This window comes from Abrus precatorius, unplaced genomic scaffold (genome assembly GCF_003935025.1).
Source record: "Abrus precatorius isolate BTA unplaced genomic scaffold, Abrus_2018 Scaffold3, whole genome shotgun sequence".
Lineage (NCBI taxonomy): Eukaryota > Viridiplantae > Streptophyta > Magnoliopsida > Fabales > Fabaceae > Abrus > Abrus precatorius.
This window is the reverse complement of record NW_020874373.1, coordinates 7,421,323-7,436,276: the sequence shown is the minus strand read 5'-3', so window position 1 is coordinate 7,436,276 and position 14,954 is coordinate 7,421,323. Positions and strand designations below refer to the sequence as shown.

General features: G+C 36.0%; 2 protein-coding genes across 3 annotated transcripts; both read right to left on the bottom strand.

Moving 5' to 3' along the window:
- Positions 1-712: 712 nt before the first annotated feature.
- LOC113861357 lies at positions 713-9,535 on the bottom strand. Of its 2 annotated transcripts, none has more exons than XM_027494126.1 (9): positions 8,519-9,535; positions 8,157-8,345; positions 7,425-7,517; positions 7,124-7,306; positions 6,942-7,044; positions 6,659-6,844; positions 3,086-5,502; positions 2,350-2,945; positions 713-1,866 (listed from the first exon to the last, which is right to left on the bottom strand). In XM_027494126.1, the coding sequence occupies exons 1-9, from the start codon at positions 8,750-8,752 to the stop codon at positions 1,857-1,859; spliced, it is 4,011 nt and encodes a 1,336-aa protein (XP_027349927.1). In that variant the 5' UTR covers positions 8,753-9,535; the 3' UTR covers positions 713-1,856. The 2 variants fall into 2 exon arrangements, with proteins under 2 accessions (XP_027349927.1, XP_027349926.1); XM_027494125.1 differs by having other exon boundaries at positions 715-1,866; positions 2,350-2,948.
- Positions 9,536-11,268: 1,733 nt separating this feature from the next.
- On the bottom strand, positions 11,269-14,091 carry LOC113863277 (phospholipase A1 PLIP1, chloroplastic). The gene is made up of 5 exons (XM_027496804.1): positions 13,401-14,091; positions 12,765-13,283; positions 12,450-12,509; positions 11,921-12,337; positions 11,269-11,691 (listed from the first exon to the last, which is right to left on the bottom strand). The coding sequence occupies exons 1-5, from the start codon at positions 14,079-14,081 to the stop codon at positions 11,269-11,271; spliced, it is 2,100 nt and encodes a 699-aa protein (XP_027352605.1). The 5' UTR covers positions 14,082-14,091.
- Positions 14,092-14,954: the final 863 nt, after the last annotated feature.

The window sequence follows — 14,954 nt, the reverse complement described above, 5'->3', positions numbered from 1 at the left end:
AAACCATAGCTTGATATTATCTTTATAAGATACATTAAACGTGTGAGAACCAACTACTTAAATCACAATGTTATCTTTAATATTTTCTTTACTATACATTTTTTATCAGCAATTAGAAAAAAAAAGGAAGATAACCTGTGATGTGTACAAAACATGATCTAATAATAATAAAAATTGTGCTAAGAAGAGTATTTAAAATACTGTGTTGAAAAATGAAAACAGTTCTTTTCTTCTGATATCTAAAGTTTTCATGTGACTTATAATATTACGTCTTTTACTAAATAGTTAATCAACTAAACATCCTTTTTCAACTTTATTTTAGCGTTCCCTCTGATTACTTCAAATTTTATGAAGTTTTACGAACTATCCACAAACTTCTTTTTCCGACTTTGATGACATGTTAATTTTATAATTTGTACACAAAATAGCTGCAACGTGCAATACAAAAGCAGGCATTTGCTAGTAAGGGCCAAAGTGAGAAAGATGAATAAGCTAAAGTCTTATTCACAAGAATTCGCTGCGGTTACATGATAGCAAACAGTGTTGTTGTGCGGGGTTACAGTGCCACTAGCAACAGAGAGGACATATACATAGTATATAAAGGGACAAACAATTTCACAGACGCCACAAAAAAATCTTTGGTGCACATGGCTGAGACAACTTAGAAACCAATAGATGCAATTCTCGGATAGACCCTGAAGGCTGAATGGATGCACGTCAATGATAATTTGGTGGTACCAATAGAAGAACTTTGTCTAAACTTATTAGGCAAATTATGGGGAGGACCACATCATATCAACTTCCATCGCCTTTCTTCACCGTGTCTTCACGGTGTGTAGGTTAAACCTCTTAAACCCGTAAATACCACACATGGGAGAGATGGACTTAGATTCAACTACATTATGTATAATTTCCCACCACGTTATGAGTTTCTCATTGAATGGTTTTAGAATAAATTAACATCACCATAATCAATTGGATGACTAATATGGAAAAATGTTAATGAAGAAATAGCATGCATGATATTGATTAAGATAAACCATAAGAGCTACAACACAAGGTGACACCAGAAATGGGGGATGGATCCTACATGCAGGTGAGAATAACCAATCAAAACCATAATAAGGAATGAACCTGGTAAATTATTACCAGAAATTATTTCATCATCCTAGATCGTCACTTAAATATTATGCCTATTCATATTTTGACATTTCTATCATATTTCTGTGAACTGTTTTCTTTCCATCTTCCCACTTGAGTCACAGGCTTCCTTAGAAGGATAGAGGGGAAGGCAGATACAAATGATATCTAATAATATTTTCAAATTATGTTAGTTACACAGTTAGCATTTTTCAAAAGATCAACAAATATCTGCTGCATCTTGTAAACAGAAGCCCTACTCTACTACATTGTGTAAGAGAGAAGTTGACAAAACTGTAACACGGTGAAATTTCTGAATTCTGAACCTAAATCAGTTTTATGATTTGATTGGTTTACAAACGAGTCAAAACCTTTAATGAAAAACTAATCACCGAGTACTGCATCTCCTTTGCCGCTACTGTTCCCCATCCTTGAACACAGTATTGGATGGAAAAATGTAAAAAGCGGGTTAGTCACCAGTTTAAATGTACAAGAGGGAGGGCACAAACCAGGGACCTCCCTGAGAAGATGAACCGGTGATATAGCTAAAGTTCTTTCCTTTCAAGCGTGGCGTGAGAACAAGAATGTCTTGAAATAGGCAGGTTTTGCACTACAGTTTTCCCCACTTAATTTCCCTGCCAGGTCTTCTTAATAAGCAAGGGAGAAAATCCTCCTCTTCCAGTAAATAATTCCACCCAACTACTGATATGGCAATATCAAAGGCCCCTGATAAAAAAAATCATAGAATTAAGATATCATAAAGCAGTCCATTGAAGTATGCCAATAACTGTAGTAATACATTTCTGTTGTAACTAATCTCCAAGTAGGCCTGTATGGGTTAGTTAGTTACCACACTTCACCAATATAAATATTAGTGTTATTGTATTTTGTAAAATCATCTTTTCTGCATTAATTCATTTTGGTTTCTTCTGATTTCTCTCAAATTCTTTCATGTTTAAAAATTCTAACAATAACAACCATCATAAATTGCAAAAGAATTAAAATAAACAAGACACTTCATAAGCCGGAGAATTTAAACTAAGCAGCGAAAACATCTTTCAGGTAAAACAACAGGATAGAGATTAGGTACTAGGAGTCTGGGACACTAACCATCTTAAAAATAATCTAACTAAATCAATGTTGCAAGCTGCTACACATCTAATTGTGCTAAACAGATGTGATAGCTTGGAGACAGAAAAAGTCGACTACCTTGGGACCTTGGGTGAAGAGGGTTGATCTGGTGAGGATTGTTGAGCAGTGCCACCGTTAAACCTTTGCTCCTCAAATGCTCCACTAGATTGGGTTCCCTCGTTCAGCTGTGATAGTTCATTGACACCTGAGAAACCCATAGGCCCCAGAGAACCAAACTCAAGCAGCTCAGCTGGTGAGCTGTAGCCAGCATTATGATCATAAGGATACAGCATTACAACAGGTGGAATTGCAGGTCCATTTGATGAGATTCCACTAGAGCTCATTCCTGGAAGAGGGTACATTCCGTAAGCCATGTTTGCAGGACTGCTCTGTGAGGAATTTAAGCGTATGGGACCATTTTGATTCTGGTGAGAAACAAAGGAGTGATGTCTATGTGAACCCCACGGTCTTTCAGCACGGCTTTCACTAGTTGCCAACTTCTCTTGCTTTGAGCTAGACTTCTCAGTTTGGCCACGGTTATGACCACGCCCACTTGTTCGCAACTTTGAGTTAGTATTCCAATTCCCTTCTTTGTCACCATGGTGATCACTTTTATCATAATTGTAATTACCCCCCCTTCTGGTACTAGTAGAATGTCGATCCCGAACAGAAACCTTCTGAAATAAATTTGGAAATAAGGCAAATACAAAAAATCCAAACAGTACCAAAAGCAGACTTATACTTGCATTTGTTTTGCATTGAGAAAAAACAAATTACAGCATAAAGTACCAAGTTTCTTAGAAATTTATCTTACAGGATTTGGCAGGTAGGTTCCAGTCCCACTTCGATACCGTGGCATCTCATCCACAAAAGGTTGATAAAGATTGGCTGGTCTGTTAGAAACTGAATGGAGAGGGGAAACTGGTACTAGGTGTGGCCCATAGCTCATAAGCTGAGTGAAAAGATTCACATTAGCTGACTGTGGTCTTCCAGGACCATCCCAAGGAAAATGGCCCTGCAAATAAACTGGAGGTACCATAACAGGTGAAGGATGCATAACTGAATGAGGTTGGCGTGAATTTTGACAAAATCTCCCGTACTGTAAATTTTGCCAGTGACTAACAAAGTCACTATTAAGAATATCAGGTTTGGGTTCTGATGAGTTACTAGCAGCTTTTCTCACAGAACTAGAAGAGCTTAACACCTCAGGCTGGTCATATACCTCAGATGGATCAAAATTTTTACCAGAGTCACTGTTATCTGCACTTTCTTCTACATTGAAATTGCTTGCTGATATGTCAGAAGATTCTTTAGGAAAATTATATAATGGAAGCATTGTAACAAATGGAACTGGTGGCCCTGTGGGATAGAATGCAAATGGAACAACCCCAGAATTATCAATTGTTCTTTGGCGAGAGCCATGACCTATAAGCATTGGGGCCACAGGTAACAAAGAATCTGATCCACTTGTCTGAGCCACTTCAAAACCAGATACTTGCTGTCTTGGAACATGCATGGGAGTAACAGCCAGTGGCCCGGTGCTTCTTTCTGACATATCAGATGCTGTAGATGACAACGATGTCCATTGTCTGTTTTCATCATCGCCTAGATTAGAAGAGATATCTGAGACATTTTTGCCCTTTCCGTAAGCAGCAGATGGCACTGAGGAAGTATTTTTCTTCCCCCTTTTTTCCCTTGTGGATTTTGAGGATTTTGCTGATGACCCTTCCCAAGAGCTTTCGGAAGATGTCTTACTCCTGAAGGAGCTTGAAGGTGTTACACTGGGAAACCTAGGATTTACTATTCTATCATCAAAATAAACATCATTTCCTCTGCCATCTTGATATTGTGAATTATCAACATGCTCTTCTCTTGTAGAAACTTGGTTTTCTTTTGTAAACATCTGTTGCAGTCTAGCAGGATTATTAGAGCTGCCAACATGAGGTGATGGGATAAAATTATAACCACCTGAAGTTGACTGCTGCTTATCATCTGGAAGCATTTCAAAATTTCCATTATCAACTCCAACCCCCCTAGCAGAAGTCCTTTCTTGCTCGTGCCAGAAATCATTATCAGCTTCTGCTAAGCTTGTTTCAACAGAATTGAAATTTTCATTACCAGTTTCAATTAAATCTTCCGGATTTGATGTCAATCCCAAGCCAGGGAAGTATGGAGTCAATGGTGAATGAACTAAACCTTGGGGAAATTGCATATTAGTACCCCAAGGAGCCTCAATCAAGGAGATGTTACCCATGTTTCTCTGAGCATATCCCATTGATGTGAGAATGGAAGGAGAAAAGGGAAGTGGTAGGTGACCCGTAGCTAAATTCAATGGATGAGCATGACCACTGAAACCTTGAGCTGCGGGAGATGTCATCATGTTTAAAAGGTCCTGCTCTTCCTGATGCATCATATGCGTTCCACTGACTCCAGCAACAGATGCAAACTCTTCACCCATGACACGAGAGCCTGATTCATCATCATAACTATTTGAACCATTGTTTGAATCAGCAGCACTATCAAGAACTTGACGAGATAAGATTTGACTAGAAGATGAATTGTCAATTCTAACGCCATAACTAGCAGGCATGTCAGAATCAAGATGCTTCCTATGACTATTCTCCAACTTTGCAGAGGAATTTGCGCCTTTCCCACTTTCTGGGCCTCTTGGATGCCTTCCTTGGGAAGGAACTTCACCATATGAGTCCGTCAACTCAGGACTAGAACATGTTCTCGCAAATAATAACCTTCCCGGAACATCACTGAACGGATTATTCGGTTTTACATTTCTCTGACCCTTATCAACACGAGCACCTTGATTACAATTAGCTTCCCTTTTGACCTGATCGGGATTCTTTGCAATATCTTGGTTGCCATAAGAAAGTGATACTGTAGAAACATCACTATTCTTAGATGAGTTTTCGGAGGACAAAATACTATGGTGAGATAGATCACTTCGAGAAGTATGTACCCCTTTCACTTCATTACAATGAGTTTTTTGGCTATTATTCTGGAGATTCTCAGACCCCTGTAATTGGTTATGATTAGATAACCTCAAACACCATAAGTCATTGCTTGGAGCATCAGGTCGCTGCCCACTTCCATGTCTTTTCCAAGTGTTCCTAAAGAACTGATTGACTTCCAAAAACAATTCCTCCTTTGGGCAATCAAGTAATCTAGCCAGCCTTTTGGCCCCAAATGCAAAGGCACTGCGTATCCTAAAGAAATTTCCTGGTTCAAGCATATCACAATGCAATTATTATTAGCCACAACCAAATTAGACACATGGTTTAGCTTAACCAATAGCCTACTAATATGAATACAAGAATGATTCCAGCTATATATATCTAAATAATCCACAGCATGCATAAATTTTCCATAGTTTTTAACATTCATTCTAACGATATAAATAAATATATTGAAGGTTCAAATTTAGAAAAAAAATCTCAAATGGGTACCTAAATAAATGAGAAACATCCATGTTAGTTCAAAAATGGTAACAATAGCTCCAAAGCATTGTTATCAGTATCGCAAGAGCCATGATATAAATAATCTGATTTGATATTCTTCATTGCAGCAATATGAATTGGTTTTGGTGCTGAATCACAATGGGAATCATTCAGATCACATGAATTGATTGAATTCCAAGAAATTTACTGAATTGCACAATTTTGGTTGAATAGGATCACCCGAGATTGGGTCATCTTATGCACAACCTGGTCCCAATAAGAAAACTTTCTTAAAAGAATTGCGTGAACAGCTGATCATCCCCCACCAATGACACCCAAACACAAATACTTTAGAAAAAGAAACCTTATTCTCATTTTCTCCACTCTCTGCCTCTCCCCCACACTTCAAATGCTTCATATATTCTGTGTTCCCAACCACTTTATTGCTTCTTGCATTCATTATTCAAGATCCTGCTGGTGTGGTGGTGTCCTACCTCTTATTATGAACTATTATTGCAGCTTTACTGCTGCACATGTGCTGAAAGGGCATACACAGCAGAGAGCACACGTAACAGTGTGCATCTCTTATTATGATTTTGAAGTTTATTTTTACTGTTGTGTCTCTTTATGGTTTATTTTGAAGTTTATATTTCACTTTATTTGCTATATAATGAGTCATTTGACTTTAAAATGCCAATAAAGATAATCTTTTGATTTGTGATTAGAATTACAAATTTGACAACTGCACTCGGATGTATCTTTAATTATTTCTTCCAACCTTATGAAGTTTATCAAATACATATGCCAAACTTTTCACATGAAAAAACCAGAAACAGAATTAGGTCTGCTCAAAAACCAACTAATTCTAAAATATAAACTGAGAAAAGAGTTACCCATGCAAAAAAATGAACTATGTCCAAAATTTGAGTCTAACGAACCTTTGCTCACACTACGCCCAAGGTTATTGTTGACCCGCAGAGGATCAATAACATTGAAATGCTTGGAAACAAATGGTTGCCCCTGATTTTCTGGGCCACCAGGGAAAACAGCATAAACAGAGCTGCAGGCATCAAGAAATAACTTGCTGAGCAGTAAATCTCCACCATCTTTCCGAGGACATTCAGCTGTGGAAAATGTTGATGGAGAGAAGGAGGAAAGCAATAAGCAAAATGGAGCTATAGCATTACTAAAAACACAGATGTTCAATCAGATTGTAACTACCTGTTACGTCTGGGAGAGAACTAATGGGTACTGGACCCCATAGGCTTACACAAAAATTATCCCAATCAAACTTACTAAAAAACTCCAGAAATCTATACAATACCTACGAAAGCAAAGAAGACACTAAGTCATTTTGATCACCAGAAAACACATACAAAATAACACCATTTAAAGATTGCTACCTCAAGTGGTCCAGCAAAGGAATTGTTGAAAACATGAAATATGTAAAGAACCAAGGTTTCTAATGCATAAGTTGAGATAAGTCCATGGTGGGCACCAAGTATACGACTCTCATAATAACACCAAGCTTTTATAAGTATAATGCTACGCTTGAATAAGTGGTTTTGATTAATCAAATTATCAACCTACAGCAGAAAAAAAGAATTCTTGTAAATGGAAGAAAGTTTAGTATCAAGGTCAAAATCCCAAAGAGGAAGTTACAATGAGGCTTGGCTTCTAGGACAGTACAATCCATCATATTACCTCCTCAAGAAAACAAAGGGTACACAATCCTCCAAGCTGATTAAATGAAATGTCTACCACAATATTCTCAACAAGACACTTTATAATCTTCACCTGCAAAAATGAAGAAAAACAATGCAGAATATGAATTCTATATCCAGAAGATGGACAAGACCAACATAAAAACAAAATGTCTAATACTAGCTTAAATTAAGCCAGGAAGATGACAAGAATTATAAAACAAATAGCTTATACCTTAACATTTTGAGTTTTAATAATTAACAATATATGATGATGTCATTTTGACCAAAACTTGGAAAGTTAAAACTAATTTACTAATTATTAATAAAAAAAAATGGGGTTTTCAGGCAAACAGTAGTTTATCTATTGAATTTATACAACTTGATAATGGTTAACATTCGCTCCCCTATGTCACACAACAAATGGTTAACATTCACTCCCCTCTGTCTAATAACAAACCAGCATTTTTCATCAGAGTAACAACATATAATACAAAATTGAATTTCACGATTATTATTGTACCACTTAATATGCACGACCAATGTTAATGACCTCATTTCCATAATCAGGTTCAATGACCTTAAGCTTCCGCAACAATCTATCTACAGAATTGCTTAAAGCGCCATCACTTTTGTAGTAACATCCCAAATCTTCTATTTCACCTATGATTAATTAAGACAGCAAGCACAAAGATAAACACTTCTAAAGATGCTGCATTGTAAGAGAACCTACTTCAGCCTGGATGTACTGAACCTCTTTGACATGAAACTCTGCATTTTCATCCTTTTCCTCAATCTGGAGCATGTCGCGAACCTGATGTGCCCACGCATCCTTCAGATTTTGATTCTTACTGAATGCAGTCAGGTCAATATCTCCATCAGGCAAATAAGTTTTGAGGGGTACTGACCCAAAGGTGAACACCTGTAATCATGAAAATTATGCTTGATCCTAGCAATCTTCAACATTTCAAAAAAATCATATAATGATGCATAAAAAATAGTGCCCGATTTAATAATCAAAAGTTCTTGACCAAAGAATCGTCTACAATCTCAGAATAGTTACAGAACATATTCATTTCTGCACATAAGACCGACCTGGCAAGGGAAGCACTTCATGATCAGCCGCTGCACGTAGTCTGCAACGGCATGGCGGCGCTCCTCAGAGGGTGAATTAGGCTGAATGCAGGCAATTAACTCTGCAGTCCTTTCTTCAGCCTTTAACCATCGCTCCATATCAAGCACTCGCATCACCGATGCGGCTTCATCGGGCAACAAGCCATTTGGCAATATCCCACTCTGTGGCTGTGCCCACCCCTCATGCTCTCCCATGCAAGCCTAAGCTTTTCCTTTTGAACTCCTAGAAAACCTAACAACCCAAGTCAACACACTATCCCCACAACTAATGGAGCCGATAAATGCAACACATGAAAGCCTTCTGATCCTGTCAGAGGCAAATTTTGCAAGTGCTGAACAAACAACACAAATATAGGATTTTTAATTCCTCTAAAGCTAAAAATAAATGGCAAGAGCAGTGAAGTACCATTTAACCAATTCTGGGTATTTTCCTAAAATAACACAAACACACAGAACCTTAAACAATTTCACAGTGCACAGCTAATATCAACTGAATCCAAACAAGTGCAATAGCCGTATATCAATAAATACGAGAACAGAGTTAATGAATCAAAAATGAAGGAACCCGATTAATAATAAGGAACTGAAAATGTTAAGGGTTTTATTTTTTAACAATAGTATACTAGTAGTGATGATTAAAACCCTAATGGAAAGTGGTGAATCACATTCCCAGAAGAGTTGGAGCGCGGGCGTACCAACGGCGATGGGAGGAGCGTAGAGGGCAAAAATGGAAATGCGGGAAACAGATGCTGGGTATCAAACCCAATGACAAAGGACAGTTGGGCGCCGATCAAAAACAGAGCTTGGGAGAGAGAAAAGAGAAGGGTGGTTAGGGATTGATGGGGGGAGTAAAATGCAGATTAATGAGCGTTGAAGTTTAGCGTGTTTTGCTGCTTTAAGGTTTTTGAAATGGCAGGGAGAGGATGATAAAATCTCCGAGATGGAGAGAAGAAGGAGAAGAATATGATGAAGAAGAAGAAACAGGCAGAGAGAGAGAGAGAGAGAGAGAGAGAGAGAGAGAGAGATACAAGGAACAGGAAGAGGAAAATTGAAAAATATTAAAAAAAGAAATAAAATAATAATAATATTTCATTTTAAATGGGCCTATTTTAGTAATAGGTCCGTAGAGTGCTTTTCTTGTTGAAAGAGATGGGCGAACATTTGAAACTCGAAAGTCCAGCCCACTAGAGGTGCCAATCCATGGTGAGCTCTAACTTGGCAAATTACGAGTATATTTGGTAATATAAGTTATTTAGAAGTTTATAATTTATTTTGGGATAAAATTAAAATTAGAAATTTATTTAAAATTTTTACATCTAAAATATATAAATACATTAAATACATACTTCTTATAAGCCTTAAATTTTAAGTTTTTAGCTAGTTTTATGCACAAAACTTGTATGACAATACATTTTTTGTTGTTGTTTATTCCTCTGTATCCTTCCTACCACAACATAAGAACCCTAATTATTTGTGTGTGGGTGTGTGTTTTGGCATCCTTTTGATGTTCAGGTCCTCAATTTACTTACTTTATGAGTTCAGAGATGTTCTACCACAAAGAATATTAATTATTTTCTCTCTATTTAATTAGGTCTAACTTTATGTTTTTTCCCTTTTTATTCATTATTTTACAGCATCACGCAATGAATCAACAATCTAATGCATGGCTGGTGTTTTTAAAGTTGCTCATGACATACGCTGAGGACAAAAGTAATTGTTGTTGTTATTATTATAAATTATCTGATATATTCCTCCATTCAAATATTTTATGATTCTCAAAAGCAGTAACAGGAAATTACTAGATTGATTCATGGAATCAACGTTACAGGAAAGTCTATACAGACAGGCATTCACAATTTAAATAGATTTTTCCGTTTTCATAAAAAAATGATTATCTTTTTCTTTTAAGGAGGGTAATTTGCCTTCATGCTTTGTTATGATGAAATGGTAACTATGTAAAAAAGAAAACAATGCAAAAGAAATAAATGTCAAATAAGATGAAAAAGATTTATTGTTTTAATAAATAGAATTAGGAAGAAAAATGTGAAAGATTTTACTTTGTTTATTTGGATGGATAAAAAAATGAAAAAAAATAGATTATTTGTATTTTTTATAATAATAATATTTTCTAAAAATGCTTATATTTTTTTTAATATATCATTTTAAAAATGTTTTCAGTAATTTTTATAATGTTTTCATTTTAGAAATATTTTTTGAAATGTTATCTCTTTAATTTTGTTCTATTTAATATAATTTATAATAATCAAATATTTTTATTTATAAATTTAAATATCATTATATAATATATCTTTAATTTTCATTCAAAAAACATTTCAATTTACTAATATTTATGCAGCGTACAAAAAGTACTAGTTAATATAAACAAAAGAGAAATATGAATTAAAAAATAAATAATATAACGAAAGGAGATAAAAGAAAAATTAGTGCATCAAATATTATATAAATACGTTCTCTTTGTAGAAAGTTTGCATTCACTGTACAGAGCACGTTATGTACAACGGTTTTCATGTCATCGAATGTTCTAATGCTTGTCGGTGCCACGCATAAAAATTAGTAGAGAAATTTTATTCTATTTTCAATTGGATTTATTGACATTTTATGCACAATGTTTGTCAAATTATGAAGTGAAGGAACCATACTGCGCTAGTTAGATATTTAGAAATGTACATAAAATATAATGATGTAGTGTGCTAGACCCCTGTGATTATCTCCTTAGTGATCAAGGTGCATCTCTCCAAGTTCTGTTCATGGGTCCACGAGTGTGGAGATGGTGAAGTCAATAGTGGCCACAATTGATTAATCCTTTGCTTCCTCACTCTGCGAACAAGAATCTTTGAATGTTGCCTCAAGACTCCATTGATAGCTTTAAGGTAGTTGCTGGAATCATGATCTCTTAGGATTGTGCCCTCTGAACCATATGCTGTTGGATCACTTAGTGTTTCAATAGGGTGAGGTTGATTCAAGAAGGTTTTAAGAACACTTGGAGAGTATCCACATTTTGTATTGTTCAAGGCATAGAAGGCACTTCCTGCGGGGAGTAAAGGGTGTGGAGGAGATGTCTTCTCATCCGGTTGGAGAATGAATATTTTACCCAGTGGTGAGTACAACAGCTTCTGAAAAATCCAAAGAAAAAGAATGGTCATGAAATTTGACATTTGCTATGAGTTTATGATTTTTATTCCACAAGCCTAAGTTTCAATTAAGTACTATCCAAAGGCCATGCAAAAGCAAAATAAATATGAACAAATTTTTTCATGTGTGCAATATTACTTAAATGATGTGTATAGATTTAAAATTTGTACGAATATTATACAAGAACAAGTAGAGAACAATGATGCTTACATTTTTTATGAGGCAAGGATGTGAGCGAAAGGAGCTATTTAAGCGCTTAAGAACTAGAGCTACATGATTGGGGTAATTGCAGGAGAAGGCCCTGGGAACAATATCTCTATGCATCATAACACAGTGGATGTGGCTCTCATCCAGGCCAAGCTCATCGATTATTTTTTGGCCTCCACAGAACACAAATGGTGAGCCAAAACTCACTACTGGTCTAAGAGTGGAGGGGCTAACAACCTTGTTAGTCAACAACATTAAATGAACCAAAAGAGAGAGACTGCCCCCAAGGGAGTGCCCAGTGAATTGAAGCTTTGCTTTATCCCCATGTCTTTTCAAATGATCCATTATTTCTGGCATGAATTGCTTATATACTCCTTTTGCAGCTTCATAAATTCCTCTGTGAACTAATACATCTGTGTCCTGGAATAGATAGGTTATAAGTTCTTTGGAGTTTTTTTCACAAAATCAACATTTAGCAGCAGTAACTACACAAGGAATGAATGTTTCTCCAAAAATTGAGGATTATTCTTACCTCAAATTTGGTGGGCTCAAAGAAGAGGTTTGCTTGCCAAGATGCCAGGGAGTCTGATCCCTGCAACATGGAACAAAATTGAATGTGTCAAACTTCAACAATGTATAGCCTGATTGTACAGCTAAGTATGATGAAACTGAAGAATAATAAAGGAAGAGGCACACTCTCTTGAATACACTTCATATAATTGGTCAGTTTTTTAAGGGGCCAGAACAATTTTTAAAAAGTTTTTAAAAGATAAACTAATTATATGAAGTGCACCTAAGAATGTGTTCAAAAGAGCGTGTTCCTATCATTTTTCAATTAAGGAATTACCTGAATTACAAAGCAGCGTGTGTAATTGCGGGGATCATCACAAACAAACCATTCACAAGGTGAGGAATGAAGTGATTGGAGGTCCTTTGCTGCTTCCTGCTTTTCCTTCTCCCCAGCTGCAACCACTGCAGTCATTGTTGATGCTGCCACATAAGCTGCAACCTCTGATTTATAAACCCGTGAAGTGCCTTCTGCTTCTTCTCCTGGTGATTCTCCCCTTTCATTCCAATCATCATTATCACTTTGTTGTGACTTAGCAGCAGCAAGGGACAATAGATCCTTAGCTCGTAATTGGACATAAGAGGCAGCTGAGGCAGCAATATCATAAGCTAGTCGAATTTGATGCTTTTGTTCAATTTCTTTGCCTTTCTTTGGGACATCTTGAGAGTTTACTGAGTCATCTATAGGAATGCGGATCGAGTCCTGATCAAGTTTCAGTTTTAACTTAGTCACTTCAGCTTTCTTCTCTAATGAAGATGTCACAAATTGAAGGTTGTAGTATCTCCTCAAGTCCTTAGCCTGCAAGTTGATTAGCAAGAGTTATTTGTTAATATTTTTTTTTAATCCATACATGGAAAAAAGAAAATGAGAAACATATGTGAACTCTAGATGAATTATCATATCATTGATGTTTACCTTAATTTGGGGTATTACATAAGCCATGTTGCACAAGAAAGCTAGCTGAGAGTATAGTTTAGTATCTGACCATGGCACTTGAACCAAAAAGTTTGAGAATGAGTCACGATCATATGTCACTTCTTGCCCTTCTTCTTTTTCTTCTTGTTCACACGCAACACAAACATTGTCATCTCCATTACAATCACATTCATCATCATACATGTTGTTATTGTATATCACATCAGGATCCATGCTTTCTTTTGGTAGTCTACTTCTCCAATGTTTCTTAATTTCCATAAGCCTCTCTACCCAGTTGGCTCTATTTACTCTCTCTTCTTTACTACTTTCCACCATGCTTTCCTCAATATTTATGTTCTTCTCCTCCATATTAATGTCCTTGCTTGTTTCTGGGTCAAACAATAAGGAACGCAGGGAACTTGGAAGAATGGAACCTGAAAATTGAAACGGGGGAATTCCAATTGATTGGTTGCTCTTAACTTTTGGTGGCACTGAAGTGGCTTGTAGACGATTGATGGAACAACATAAGTGGTTGTCTGAATAAGACCTTCGGATAATCGAACGTGTGCACAGGTCTTTGCTAGAGTGTGAGCGGCGAAGACTATTATGTTCTTTTATAATGTCCATGGTGGCAGAAGTTGCTGCTGGAGAGGTAGGCATGGCAACTGCAGTGTAAGCCATGCTTATAATTTTTATGTTAATCAGCTAGATCCTTCACTGTACTTGATCTGTGCAATAAGTTTTGGTTATTGAAACAACTGCAACATATGAATATGGGTTTTATAAGAAAACTGACAAGAACTATGTTTCTTGTTATAAACGAGGAGCTTTCGAAAGATGCTGAAACTTAAAAACTTCTCATAGTTAAATTAGTTTACCTATCAATGAACGCAACTCCTACATCAAAGGTATAGACGAAAACATCATCAATTCATGCGTGTCAAGACCTAAGTCCAGACATTGTTAAGAACGACACTGTTTATTGCAAAATATTGACGATTTAAACCATCGCATCAGACATTCACATGCCCCAGATGAATATTAGGAAAAGACATTATATAATTCTTAATAAAAACGTTTGAGTTTCATTGTTTGAACATTAAAAAATTGACAATGATTATGACATTATATATATTCCCACTTTGATCTCATGAAACATTTTCCAAAGACATTTACAAGCAAGCTAGTTAACGTCATATGTGTACATGGAGACAAAATACGTTTATCAAGTATCAGGATTCAGGAAAGATAAACGTTATAAGCAACAAGGATAAAAAGAAAAGCAAAATCAATTTTAATTTATCATTTGAAAATAAAAACAAAAAGATCCTTTTTTAATTTATGGAGTTCACCAGTGTACTTATTTTGAAAAAATTGATTACTATATTACTCTTGCTGAAATTTCGGACTATATGTTAAAAGCTATAAATTTGAGTAATACAAATTATATACCTATGTTACTCAGCCTGCAAATCTTATTAACTACTCTGTAATTTCAAAAAACAATACGATACTGTTTTTTTTTTTTTTAAATACTCGAAATACCCAACTAAA

Bases quoted from the DNA above. Each gene is read 5' to 3' on its own strand.
- LOC113861357 (XM_027494125.1), bottom strand. From the start codon at position 8,752: ATGGGAGAGCATGAGGGGTGGGCACAGCCACAGAGTGGGATATTGCCA. The intron at 7,518-8,156 runs GTAGGTTCTCTT...TCATTTTTGCAG, and splicing joins TTCAGTACATCCAGGCTGAA to GTGAAGATTATAAAGTGTCT. The intron at 6,845-6,941 runs GTAGTTACAATC...CATTTTCCACAG, and splicing joins TTCTCTCCCAGACGTAACAG to CTGAATGTCCTCGGAAAGAT.
- LOC113863277 (XM_027496804.1), bottom strand. From the start codon at position 14,081: ATGGCTTACACTGCAGTTGCCATGCCTACCTCTCCAGCAGCAACTTCT. The intron at 12,510-12,764 runs GTAATTCCTTAA...TCCATGTTGCAG, and splicing joins CACGCTGCTTTGTAATTCAG to GGATCAGACTCCCTGGCATC. The intron at 12,338-12,449 runs GTAAGAATAATC...TATCTATTCCAG, and splicing joins TTGAGCCCACCAAATTTGAG to GACACAGATGTATTAGTTCA.